The sequence below is a fragment of the Lutra lutra genome, chromosome 16, assembly GCF_902655055.1.
Source record: "Lutra lutra chromosome 16, mLutLut1.2, whole genome shotgun sequence".
Classification (NCBI taxonomy): domain Eukaryota; kingdom Metazoa; phylum Chordata; class Mammalia; order Carnivora; family Mustelidae; genus Lutra; species Lutra lutra.
Genome location: NC_062293.1, coordinates 34100255 through 34114904, shown reverse-complemented (window position 1 = coordinate 34114904; position 14650 = coordinate 34100255). Strand labels below are relative to the sequence as shown.

Genomic DNA, 14650 nt, shown 5'->3' with positions numbered 1-14650 from the left:
CAACTCAGAAAATGAAATAAGCCTTCTAAGAGTAAACACAGTATCTGAATATAAGAGAGAGACATAATGTTTACTAGTGTGGGTCTGATACATAACCACTTGCTATGTGTTTATCAAATTTATAAACACTGGTAAAATTTTGCAAAATAGTACAGTTGGATTATCTGTACTCCTTTTCCCTCCTGTTGTCTACTTGGCATCCATTGCTTTGTGGTACCTATGGCTTCATGACTTCCTTCTGAATGTCATTCATGAATAGGGGAATCTCTAAAGGGTTTTTCTTAGAAATGGATAACCGGTGGCTACATGAATTAATTTATCTACTGACTTGCTAAGTAGATACATATTTGTACTCAATTTCAATGAACTATAACAAAGTTATCAAGATAGTGAGGTTAATTTTAGACAAAGATGAAAATGAACATCTTACCCACATGCAGGCCTCAATCCTAACTTTTGAGATGATGCTCCACAAAGAAATGGTTCCTTCAATGCCCTCTTCATCTGGACAAATAATCTGATCAGGATAGGGTGGTTCAGGGAAATTAACTGAATTGCATTCATAAGCAGCTAATGTAACTGAAGCTATATGTGGACCCTATAAAACAAATATGAGAAACCTCTGATGAGTATATTAAGGCAAAAGGAATTATCAACACACGTCATTTTAACAGTACCTTAATTACTGCATGTAAATAGAAAAATCTTAGCTTTTATTTATTTATTTTTATGGCAGGGGGGCATAGGGAGAGGGAGAGAGAGAATCTTAAGCAACATGGGGATCAATCTCACGACTGTGAGATCATGACCTGAGCTGAAATCAAGAGTCAGATGTTTAACCAACTGAGATACATAGGCACCCCCCAAAATCTTAGCTTTTATTTATTTTTTTTTTTAAAGATTTATTTGTCAGAGAGAGAGGGAGAAAAAGAGAGAGCATGAACAGGGGGAGCAGGAGGCAGAGGGAGAAGCAGGTTCCCCACTGAGCAAGAAGCCTGATGTGGGACTCGATCCTAGGACCCTGCGATCATGACCTGAGCCAAAGGCAGATGATTAACCTACTGAGCCACCCAGGCATCCCAAAAATCTTAGCTTTTAAAGAACAAGAATTGATCTAACTAAATATTTCAAGTTGCAGTTGGTAATCTGAAAATATAATACTGCTCAGAACTCCTTCCTGGCTTTTTTTTTAAAAATTCAGATTTACTGAGGTATAATTTACATAGAGTAAGAGTCACTGTTTTTATGTCTGTAGTTCAAAGAATTTTGACAAATATATTCAACTGTATAACCACAACCAATCAAGATATAGAACATTCCCATAGCTACAAAAAAATTCCCTGGTGTTGGGGCACCCGGGTGGCTCAGTGGGTTAAGCTTCTGTCGGCTCAGGTCATGGTCTCAGGGTCTCAGCTCTGTGGCTCTGTGGCATTGGATTGCATCAGGCTGTCTGCTCAGCAGGGAGCCTGTTTCCCCCTCTCCCTCTGCCTGCCTCTCTGCCCACTTGTGATCTTTCTCTATCAAATAAATAAAAAAAAAAATCTTAAAAAAAAAAAAATTCCCTGGTGTCCTTTTGTAATCAATCTCCTCCCCAACACCAGACCCTAGAAACCATGATTTCTGGCTTTATTCTGATTTTATCTATATTCTCATTTGCAAGAATGTTATAGCCTGTGATAAAAACTTTTTGTGCCCTCTTCTTTTAGGCATAATTTGAGAATACCACCTTTTGTCTTTACTTAAAAATAGCTGGTGAAGTAACTACCTCACTTACCTTCCCCAAAGATAACAGAGCTAAAACAAAATGAAAGTGTTGTATCAGTGAATTTTTCCTTTCTTTTTTTTTTTTTTAAGATTTTATTTATTTGAAAGAGAGTGTGTGTGTGAGAAAGAGAGAGATCATGAGCAGTGGGGAGAGGTAGAGGGAGAAGCGGACTCCCTTCTGAGCAGAGAGCCCAATGCCGGACTCAATCCCAAGACACTGAGACCCTGACCTGAGCCGAAGACAGACACTTACTGACTGAGCCAGGTGCCCTGAGCTTTTCTTTTAAAGCAAGTTTTTCCATGGAAGCTTTTGTGTCGCTGCGTACCTTTTCTTTAAAACATTACAAAAATTAATAATAATCGCACCGGTTAAAATGGATTAATATTAGATGTGTGATAAGGGCTTAAACACAATCGTTCTCAAGTGCACATGTATGCCAAGGTGAGGGGTCTGCATAAGAACCAAGTAGGGGGTTTACTAAAAATATAAATTTCCGGGGCTCCTGGGTGGCTCAGTTGGTTAAGTGTCTGCCTTCGGCTCAGGTCATGATCCTGGGTGCTGGGACTGAGCTCCACATCAGGCTCCCTGCTTAGCAAGGAGTCAGTTTCTCTCTCTGCCCCTCTTCCGTTCATATTTTCTCTCTCTCAAATAAATAAATAAAAATCTTTTAAAAAATATACAAATTCCTGGATCCCCTAAGCATAGATTTATTCAGTAGGTGGGGATGGAAATTTGAATGTTTTAAACAAGCTCCTTTAGAATTTCAAATAGGCTAGGTTCTAATAGGCTAGGTTTAGGAACCATTGGGAGAACAGTAAATTAAGCGTCAGAAGTTAAACCATCTTGGACAAAGTCACTTAACCTTTCCAGGCCTCAGTCTACTCTTCAGCAAGGCAAAAGAATTAGACTCACAGTTTTATCCAGCTCCAAAATTAAAAAACTCCAAATTTAATCAAATATGTCAATAAAAACTAAGAATAATTTCCAAAGTTCTCGTGAGGTGTCAGAGCTAAACCCTGGACATCCTTGAACATGTTGCATTAACACACAGGATAAAGCACTCTGCAGAGGGGCGCCTGGGTGGCTCAGTGGGTTAAGCCGCTGCCTTCGGCTCAGGTCATGATCCCAGGTCCTGGGTTCGAGCCCCGCATCGGGCTTTCTGCTCAGCAGGGAGCCTCTCTGCTTACTTGTGATTTCTGTCAAATAAATAAATAAAATCTTTAAAAAAAAAAAAAAAAAAAAAAAAAGCACTCTGCAGAGCCATACCATAACTTCTGGAGCCAGATGTTCTGGTTCAGGTTCTGGCCTCTGCCACTTACTTTCTGAGTCTTGCTCTCCTAATCTATAAAATGGAAATCATCAAATATCTTCAGAATCTACATTCTGGGGATATTGTAAGGTTTAAGTCAGTAACTCATATAAAGTACTTAGCTTAGACTAAGCCCTCAAAATGTACTAGCCATTAGTTATTATGAAGAAAAATACTATATTTGTAGAATAAAATTTTGTAAGATAATATTAAAATTTTAAGTTATATAATGTTATAAATATAATCTGAACTTATGTTATATATATAAAAAGTACACATAATTTTATTTTCTTTTGCTCTCTCTATACACATACACATACAGTAAGAGGTCACTGTATATAAAAGAGGCTTTTTAAATCATAAGGTAAAAGAATGTGTGGTTTAGAGGCACCTGGGTGGCTCAGTCCGTTAAGCATCTGCTTTTGGCTCAGGTCATGATCCCAGGGTCTGGGATCGAGCCCCAAGTTGGGCTCCCTGCTCAGCGGGGAGTCTGCTTGTCCCCCTTCCTCTGCCCCTCTCCCCGCCTGTGCTCTATCTCTGTCGCTATCACTGTCTCTCTCAAATACATAAATAAAATCTTGGGGTGCCTGGGTGGCTCATTCATTAAGCATCTGCCTTCTGCTCAGGTCATGATTCCAGGGTCCTAGGATCGAGCCGCACATCGGGATCCCTGCTCCAAGGGAGGCTTGCTTCTCCCTTTCCCACTCCCCACTGCTTGTATTCCCTCTCTTGCTGTCTCTCTCCTTCTGTCAAATAAATAAATAAAATCTTTAAAAAAAAAACCATAAAATGTGATTTAAAACAAAACTTTCTGTTGCATGTTAATAGGAAAAATATATTCATAAATCTGAGCTATGTTTCTCCCTATATGCAACCGGCACTGTGTGTTCACATAAAATCCAAAAAACGAAGTTCTACGCTTAGTACTGAGTTAATAAATTATTAGTTTTTTGGGTGTCTGGGTGGCTCAGTAGGTTAAGTGTCTGCCTTAGGCGCAGGTCATAATCCTGGGCTCCTGGGATTGAGTTGGGGGTCTCTGTTCAGCAGGAGTCTGCTTCTCCTTCTACCAATGCTCATGAGGCTCTCTCTCACTCACAAATAAATAAATAAAATATTTTAAAAAAAATTATTGCTTTTTTTTCTGGACCAACAAATTCTATGTGAATTTTTAGTCTATTCCTCTTTTCCTTGAATTTTAATTCACAGAAATCCATAAATAGCAATATTTACATTTAAAAAATAATTACATAAGTGCTTTTGATCAGTCGTTTTTTCTTAGTCACTTTTCCTTAAAAATTATGATTAACCATGAAATTCACAACTTCTTTGAATACTATATGCATAAGAGATTTCACAATTGGGGGGAAATTATTACTTTGTGATTCTTTAAAAAAAAACAAGTTTAAAGTTTGTGGAATTCAGAATAATTGAATTAGGTGAAAAATTTCTTACTCCACACATAGCTAAGTATCAGATGCAATTAAAAAAAACACTGTAGTGTCCACCTGTAATATTTGAAAACATGAAAGAAAAATGTGATACCAGTAAATAAGAAGAAATTCAAGGGTTTGTCCACAATAGCCCCACATAATTGACCCCTGTAAAATGTAGGAACACTTTGCCACTCAACTCTAGAAATGAACTCTCAATGAACAAAATTAAACGGTCCTGGATGCTAAACTAAGATTTCTGCGATACAAAGGAAAGAAAAAACTACATTTCTATTCTAGAAATACAGACAAAATATGTACTTCAACAGATCAAACACATTATCCAAGATAAAAGACGTATTCATAGTTTCAATTTTAAATAATTCTAAAAAGGGAAAATTTCAGCAATCTGATGAGAATTTTTTCCCTAAAGAAAGGACAGTTCACTCACACAACTAAACCGATATATACTTTCCATAACCACATTAATAAGTCATGATTACTCAGCCTTAGAGCAGATGTGGTGGTTCCCAGCAAAACAGACACAAATAACTCAGCTTCTTATCCTTTGTTCATTCTCAAGAGGCTGTTTAGCCTGTACCTTGACCATTTAGTTTAAACTATGCTAACTATAAGAAACCTCACAAGTTCTTTTCAATTTTATAGGCTGATGGTTCCTAAATGTAACTGAGTTGACTGAAATAAATATGTTTACAGAAAAAAATACAAACGCCAAAACTAAAAAATGGTTAATTAAAATAATTTTTAAAGGTTACACATACTCAATCTACCTCTTAAGTTTATTTTCAAAACAAGTCCCACTGCAATGTATCAAATATTAAAGAATCACATTTTAACTATACTAAATGAAAAAAACAAGGGATAAAGACAAACAGCTACTGTATAAACAGAAAAGGCTGTCTGGACAGAACCACCATGAAATATATAAAAAAACCTCACAATGTACTAAGCAGGAGGTTACGCTGTCCTGTGAGTATGCAGATATTGATATATATGGGTTAGAGGTCCTGGCCTTTGGTTAGAGGGTTTCTGAATCAGATCATGAAGTAAGTGGTACAGACTTTTACATCTTTAGTAATCTCGAAAACTGCACAAAGCATATGGAGCAATTCTTTTCAGGCATTGTATCACAGGCAGTACATGATTTCTGACTGCTAAGAGAAGGGATACAATGAAGAAACCCTATGATGACTCTGGCTTTTCATTTGTAGACACATTTCATGTCTATAGCAAAATCCAAAGAGAAAGAACCCAAGCAAAGCAAGGTGGTCTTGGGGCACCTGGCTGGCTCAGTCTGAAGAGCATGAACTCTTGCTCTCGGGATTGTGAGTCTGAGCCCCACAATGGCTATAGAGATTACTAAAAATAATAAATAAACAAACAAACCATGGTGGTCTTGCTGAGTTCAGAAGCAAACCTGAGTTTAGGGAGGCTGAATAGCTGAAATCTGTGGGACAGAATACTAATGAAGAGGGAGAAATGCAGAGAAAGAACTCTAGAAACACGCACAAGGTCCCCTTGAGATTTTAACATAAAAAGCTGCATTGCAGGCAAGGGTGAGATTCCATTAGGCTAGCAAAATAGAAGCAATGGGAAAACAACTAACATGGAGTTGTAAGCTAAACAATTCTTGGAGTTCACACAGAACTAGGAAACACTTGTACTTTAACCAGCTAAAGTGGAGAGACAGCATTCAGGGAAGACCTTAGAAAGAGCCTAGAGTAACAGTTACTCCAGATAGCCATAACATGTTTTTTATAAACCCTTAAACAGGGGCGCGTGGGTGGCTCAGTGGGTTAAAGCCCCTGCCTTGGGCTCAGGTCATGATCCCAGGGCCCCTCCTCAGGCTCTCTGCTCAGCAGGGAGCCTGCTTCCCCCCCCACCCCCTCCCTACCTCTGCCTGCCTCACTGCCTACTTGTGATTTCTGTCTGTCAAATAAATAAATAAAATCTTTAAAAAAAAATAAAAACCCTTAAAAAGGTCAAGCCGATCCACAGTAACTTAACTGCTCACCAAAACAAAAAAATTGATGCTCTGTAGAGGAAGACAACAAAATCCACATAATCAGCAATATAATACATGTCCAGCATCTATTAAGAAACAACTAGATCTGTGAAGCATGAAAATATGACCCATAACTGGAAGAAACATTAGTCAACAGAAACAGAAACGTCAGAGATAATGGAATTAGCAGACAAGAACCTAAAAACAGTAAATATAAATATGTTCAAGGATTTAAAGCAGCAATTGGCAAACTTCAAATACAGACCAAATCTGACCCACAATAGTTTTATGAAGTTCAAAGAATACAGCCATGTGCATTCATTTACAAATCGTGTCTGGCTAATACTGGCAAAACTGAACAGCTCTGAAAGACACTATAGTTCACGAAGTCTAAAATATTGAAAATATGGCCTTTTACAGAAAAAGTTTGTTGATACCTGATTTAAAGGAAAACATAAACACATGAGGAAAGAAATGAAATTATAAAAAATGGAACTTCTAGGGGTGCCTGGTTGGGTCAGTCGGTTAGGCATTTCTTTGTCTTCAGCTCAGGTCATGATCCCAGAATCCTGGGATCAAGCTCCATGTTGGGCTCCCTGCTCCATAGAGAACCTGCTTCTCCCTCTCCCTCTGCTGCTCCCCCTACTTGTGCTATCTGTCAAATAAATAAATAAAATCTTAAAAAAAAAAGAGAGAGAGAGAGAGACTTCTAGGGCTGAAAATAAAACACCCGTATAGAAAAATTCATTGGCTAGATTACCAATACATTAGAGGACTGCAGAAGAAAATATTAGAGAACTTGAAGATAGGAGAATAAAAAAGTATCTAAACTAAATGATATAGAGAATAAAGGCCATGAAAGAAATAAACCTCAGTAACCCATGGAATAATACCAACCAGTCTAGTGTACATGTAATTGGAATTCTAAAAAAGAGAGGAGAAAAGTGTGTGTTGGTGGGGAGGAGTGTGTGCAGAAAAACACCAACTCACAAATCTAAGAAACTCAACAACCCTCAGTCAAGATAAATACAAACAAATTAAAACTTAAATCACTGAAAATCATCATAATCAAAATATAATCAAATTGTTATAACTCAATAATGCTGAGAAAATCTTAAAAGCAATCTGAGGGATGAAGATAAATTATCTACAGGGAAATACAGATAAGACTTCTAGTCAGAATAATGCAAACCTAAGACAACGGAATTATTTCTTTGAAGTGCTGAAAAGGGAAAAAAAAATCTAGAATCCTGGGAAAATATATTTCAAAAAAGAAAGTAACATAAAAACATTTTCAGACAAACAAAAGCCAAAAAAATTTGTTCTACCAGATGAAAATTTTAATGTAAACAAAGGAGTAAGTACTGGAAATAATACAAGACCTTTCTTCCTCATTAAAAATCTCTTCAAAAATATCTAGCTGTCTAAAGTAAAAACCACAGCATATGTAAAAGTAAAATATATGATAACACCACCATATAGTATGGGAAGGAGAAAAGAGAATATACTATTGCAAAGCAGTTATATATACTAAAAAAAATGTTCAGTCCAAAAAAAAGATAGAAAAAGAAGAATATGAAATAGGTAGGACAAAGAGTTTGAGGATACATTTAAACCCAGTCACATTGATAACTACATTAACTATAAATGTACCAAACATACAAATGAAGGGCAGAGAGTGTCAGACTGCATTAAAAACAAGACCTCAGTACATGCCATCTATAAGAAGCCCATTTTACACATTGAGACCCAAAAGTAAAAGTAAAGGGATGAAAAAAAGATAACCCATTTAAAATAATAAAAAATATGCAGTGGCCATATTAATATCAGATAAAGTAGGCTTGAGTACAGGGCATATTACTAGAGGATCAATAATGACATTTCATAATGATAAAAACACTAATTCTCAGGAAGTCAGAACAATCCTAAGTGTGCAGGCACTTGATAACAGAGTGTAAAATACATAGAGCAAAAACTGACGGAACTGAAAGGATAAATAAACATCTCCAATTACAGCTGGAAATTTCAATATCCTTCTTTTAGTAGTTGATAGAACAATTAAATTGACAACTAGTATGGCTACAGAACACTTGAACAATATGGAACACTCCACCCAACAATAGCTAAACCCATATTCTTTTCAGGAACACATGAAACACTCATCAAGATAGACCATATGATGTGATACAAAATGAATCTCAATGCATTTAAAAGAAAGTGCCATGCAGAAAGGTAAAGATACAAGGAGCACTACCTAAGGAAAAGTGGCAAGTGAAGGTTCTTGATGGTTATTATCTCCAGTTAAGGTCAGCAGCCTTTAACCTATGAAGTGGTAATCAAAGGAAGCTAAACAGCTACATCTAGCCCAGGTTGTTATTCTCTGTCAGATGAAGGTCTATAAATTCCCTAGAGATCAAGTCATAAGTAACATTCACTAACTGTACTCCTAACCCCCAAGAGTTCCTAATTAATGTCAATAGAAGTTCCTGTCAATGATAAGGAGGTTAAATTTTAAGATTGCAATGAAAAGTTATACTCTCATCAAAGAGGCAAGTTTTAGTTTTGTATTGTTTTTAAGTAATTCAGTATAGTCATTCTAAGTGAAGTCACCTCATTAAGATAGTCCAGCTATTTGTGACATATCAGACATCTGGTTTTGCTTCAGTTCAAAACCTCATATATCTAAGTCTCATGAGATGTATGACATTATATTTTCCAAAGTTTTGACCATGGAATACTTTGCCTTGTTCAGGATAAATGATGTTTGGTTGGCCAGGGAATAGTATGTCTGGGTGAGAGCAAAATCATAGTTAATTTGGGGGTAAAATTTCTTATAAGAGCAGATATAGGTATTTGTGGAAAAAGTGTTTTAACCTTTAAAATATTCTTAAGATTTAAGTTATACTTCTACAATGTAAACTCTTTTATGAGTAGTGTATAAAAGGAAGTTTTAGTGATTGAAAAAGATTTAACAGAAATACTTCTATGAGGTCAATTTGTACTCTAACTTCAGGGATAGTAATAAACCGAAAGCTCTGGACAAATTATTAAAGCCCCGAGAATGAAGTCTTGGTACTGCAAACACAAATTAGGGTTTTTGCAGGAAGGGTGTGAGATATTCACGCTAACCCCTGAAAAAAATTACATTAGTAAAATGACAAACTTGTATGTACACTGCTGCTTCATTTAAAAAAAATGTTTTCTGCTTTTGAACTTAACTGTTGGATTTACTTGGGGTCCTTTGTTTCTTTTTTTTTTTTTAAGATTTTATTTATTTATTTGACAGAGATCACAAGTAGGCAGCGAGGCCGGCAGAGAGAGAGAGAGGAGGAAGCAGGCTTCCCGGGGAGCAGAGAGCCTGATGTGGGGCCCGATCCCAGAACCCTGGGATCATGACCTGAGCCAAAGGCAGAGGTTTTAACCCACTGAGCTGCCCAGGCGCCCAGGGGGTAGGGGGAGGGCTCTGTTTCTTGCAGAGCCATTTTTTAAAACGGGAATACCTAAAATGGTCATATCAGTTAATTGTTAGCCTATTCAGGCATAACTCTTTATCGACCAAGATGAAGAATATGATATCACATTAAAAAAGTGCAGTATGTGGGGCGCCTAGGTAGCTCAGTGGGTTAAAGCCTCTGCCTTTGGCTCAGGTCATGATCCCAGGGTCCTGGGATCGAGCCCCGCATCGGGCTCTCTGCTCAGCGGGGCGCCTGCTTCCTCCTCTCTCTCTCTGCCTACTTGTGATCTCTGTCTGTCAAATAAATAATAAAAATCTTAAAAGAAAATTAAATGTTTAAAAAAAAGTGCAGTATGTGTATGCAAGAGTTTCTGTAGGGAAGATAAGGGGACAGACAGACATTCTTCACCTTAGGCAGCTCCCTTAGAACTGATAAAACATTCCTCAAGACTAGAGTTGTTTGTACAACATCTGTAATGTCAATTCATAGCCTAATCCATCATCCATACACAGAAGTCAAGTGAGATCCCAAAGGCAAAACTTCCAATTAGTTTTGTCTGGAAACTTTAGGGCAAAGGTAATAAAATCAAGAATCCTGTGCTGATTCACTGGGAAAACATTTGTTTGCCACACTCCTTCACTAAGGAACAAAAGGAGTCAGTGGTTAGTCTGGAATGTGATTCATTAGGAATATCTGGGTGATAAATAAATGAAAGGAGATGACAAATGGTTGTCTGTACAACTTGCAAAACCTTTGTTTTCTTTAAGTCCAACGTTTAGGGGACTTCAAAAATGCCTTTGTAAACAGGAATTCTACTTCTCAAATTCTTTTAATTATTGCTTTTCTCATCATAGTCAGAAAACAACTTACTTAAGGTTATGGTGTACAGCAAATCATTCTAGAAGGCTAGAGCATATAACTATTAATTCTAAATGGGCACAAAAAAAGTTTAACTAGTCTTTATATTATTTTTGTGAGGAAGGTCCCAAGTTTACAAATTAAGGCTCTGGTCCCTCTCTATAATGCAGCATCACTAATGCCCAAGCAGTAATTTGGGCATTAATGTGGGTTTGTTTTCTGAAAATGCTAGTAACTTACTGGATATAATCAGACTTCTATCTCACATTCCTCATTTGATGAAAAGCCTATTAGTAGTCATAGTAGAAATAATAATAGTAATAATGCCTTCACACCTTAGGTAACAGCAAGAATATAGGAGATTCTTTTTTTTAAAAAGGTTTTTTATTTATTTTAGACAGAGTGCCTGCGTGTGCACAACTGGAGGAAGGGGTAGAGGGAGAGAATTTTCAAGCAGACTCCTGGCTGAGCATGGGGCTTGATCCCACCCCAAGATCATGACCAAGCTGAAACCAAGAGTCAGATGCCCAACTGACCGAGCCACCCAGGTGTCCCTATATGACATTCTAAAGCAAAAAAGTGTTACGGTAAGTATAAAACTGCTAACCAAAACAAAAAAATGTATAGTAAATTCTATAGTTCAAGACCCCAAGTTATAAGGACATGCTGTTGAAGTCACTTTTATTATACTGAAATAATCCATAAGATATGTTTCCTTTTTTTTAAAAGATTTTATTTTTACATAATCTCTACTCCCAATGTGGGGCTCAAACTCACCACTCTAAGATCAAGAGTTGCATACTCCACCCACTGAGCCAGCCCCATGCCCCTAGACATGTTTTACTTTTCTTTTCTAAACCTAAGCAATTTTTTAAAAAGATTTTATTTATTTATTTGGCAGAGAGAGAGAAATCACAAGTAGGCAGGGAGGCAGGCAGAGAGAGAGAGGAAGAAGCAGGCTCTCTGCTGAGCAGAGAGCCCGATACGGGGCTCGATTCCAGGACCCTAAAGATCATGACCTGAGCTGAAGGCAGAGGCTTTAACCCACTGAGCCACCCAGGTGCCCCAACCTAAGCAATTTTTTTTTTTAAGATTTTTTTTTATTTATTTATTTGTCATAGAGAGAGAAGCGAGAGTGAGCACAGGCAGACAGAGTGGCAGGCAGAAGCAGAGGGAGAAACAGGCTCACTGCCAAGCAAGGAGCCCGATGTGGGACTCGATCCCAGGACGCCGGGATCATGACCTGAGCCGAAGGCAGCTGCTCAACCAACTGAGCCACCCAGGCGTCCCAGCAATTTTTGATCAGAAAGTTGATTTAAGTGTTCAGGAGAAGTGGACCACATATTTACAGAGAACTTTAAAAAGGTTACCATAAATTGTTTAAAATATATACCCAATACGGCAGAGTTCAGTTAAACTAAATCTCCTCACCTTTCTTTTAAGCACACATTAATAAACAGTGATTTAAGGGCAGGAAGTTATCCAGTCTACGCATACCCATTTTATTTTGGGAAACCTGGCCCTATCTCCCGGAGACCCTGGTTTGATGTGGTGATGTAAGAGTTAATAGATGAATCATTCCTTGGGGAAAGGCAGGGAAAAGAACTGATCATCAAAAAAAGCACAGACCTTTTCTAAGAAGGGCCTGTTTGGTTTTCCCACAAGAGCCCTGAATCACAGCATACTTATAGACAGAGTCATTATACCTATACAGAGCAGTATGAAGTTATACTAGAATCCTACTTTTGCCAATGTCTCCCGTTTTTTTTTCTTCTTACAGAGGGAAAGACAGGTGAGCAAGAAGCAATAATCAGAAGTGAAGCAGGAAGAAAAGTAAAGAGGTGGGCTAACAATTTTTTAGAAGAATTATTCTACCACATGGCATGATGAATATTTCTATATTACTACAGTAATATTACTATAATATTTCTTTTACTGAACCTACTTCCCTATTTCATTTCAATCCATACCCATGTAGTTTTCCAAGTAACATTTACTTTAGGCATTAAACAGCCAACAGTCATAAAGTGTAAAAAATGTCTACATTTAAGGAAAAAAACAGCTTTTTAATAGCACACTACCAAGTACTATGTATGTACTATAAAGTACTTGTTCCTTAAAGGAAACAGGGTGCTATATACAGAAGGTTTCTATAAATATTCAATAGCAATCAAGAGGTCAGATTTTTGGGGGCGCCTGGGTGGCTCAGTGGGTTAAGCCGCTGCCTTCGGCTCAGGTCATGATCTCAGGGTCCTGGGATCGAGTCCCGCATCGGGCTCTCTGCTCAGTAGGGAGCCTGCTTCCTCCTCTCTCTCTGCCTGCCTCTCTGCCTGCTTATGATCTCTCTCTCTGTCAAATAAATAAATAAATAAAAAATCTTTAAAAAAAATGCTTTAAGAGGTCAGATTTTTTTAAATGTATAATTTTTAGCACATACTTCAGTGATGAAATAATCCTAAACTTTAAAGCAGAAACAGGCCTCTAAATCTTATACTAAGGCAAATATCTCATAATTAACTTTATATCTATTTTATAACAAAAAGAAAAATATTTTTTCTATTACAATGGTTACATTAAACAAATAATTCATTAATACTATTCAGATTGTAATGCCTTGATGTTATAGCTTCTAATAAAACCTGATTTGTCCACATTGGAATGAATTGTTCCAAAGCTTTTCTACATCCCAACTGCATCTAGACAGGGCAATTCTAATACTTTCAATATGTGAGTATCTCTCTCATTCTGATCCCCAAAGGTGAGGGAATTCGATGGTTAAAATATATACAACAAAGGGGGTACCTGGGTGACTCTGTTGGTTAAGTGTCTGACTTCAGCTCAGGTCATGGTCTCAGGGTCCTAGGATAGAGCCCGGGTTGTGTTCCCCTGCTCAGCAGGGAGTCTGCTTGTCCCTCTGCACCTCCCCCTGCTGGTGTTCTCTCAAATAAATAAAATAAAAACTTAAAACACACATACACACACACACACACACACACACACACACACACATGACACACCAAAGGGCAAAGTTATCTGTAAAATATATTCAGCCTTCTCTTTAATAGCTCAATATTTGGATGCCTTTTATCATTATTCTTGATAGGTATTGTTTCCATTAGACTTCATTTTCTAGGAGCTGGGTTTACTTGAAAGGGATAGGCTTGTTAAGGTTTTGTCCAGCAAACTGCTCCACCTAGTGTCAAAACTGTTCACATATCACATTATCTGAGACGTTGATTCTTGCCAAAGGACTCATTCTCTTTGTTATTATTAAACACAATAGACTTTATAAATCGTAAATGGCACTTACAGTTTATAAATGGTTCTTTAATCACCTGCTTGTCTTGTAACATGGTGAATAATAATGTACGTGCATATAAGGAGCATGTCTAGGATATATTTCTCATTATCAAGTACCAAAGTTCCTGTTTATGTTACCCTAGTTGATTACAGGATTATGAATCATATTTTTCTAGTAATGGGAAGTAATTCTACAGTGGCTACTGAAACAACCCATCAGTTTTCCCAATTGTTTATAACAATCTAAACTTCACCCATAAATTACTTACTTTTCAAAATGACTGCAATGTTGAAAAACGAGTATTTAATAATTGCACACATCAATGATTACAAAATGAAATAAGAATTAAATCTTGCTGTCATCAGGCACATCATTTGAAAGAAATTTTCCCACTTTCCTCTTCACGCAAAGTTAGTTTATTTTCCCTTGATGGTTTTTGAGACCATTCAAAGATTTGCACAACTATATTCTCTTCTAAAAACACCATGTTGGGCGCCTGGGTGGCT

The 14650-nt window shown here is 37.3% G+C and overlaps 1 protein-coding gene across 8 annotated transcripts in view; it reads right to left on the bottom strand.

Moving 5' to 3' along the window:
* Nucleotides 1-14650, bottom strand: part of VMP1 (vacuole membrane protein 1) — a 138500-nt gene that overhangs the window by 81200 nt on the left and 42650 nt on the right. For all 8 annotated transcript variants that reach the window (XM_047706540.1, XM_047706539.1, XM_047706542.1 and 5 more), the window contains exon 6: nucleotides 431-598. In XM_047706540.1, coding sequence (XP_047562496.1) covers nucleotides 431-598 — 168 coding nt within the window. The remainder of the gene's footprint in view (nucleotides 1-430; nucleotides 599-14650) is intronic.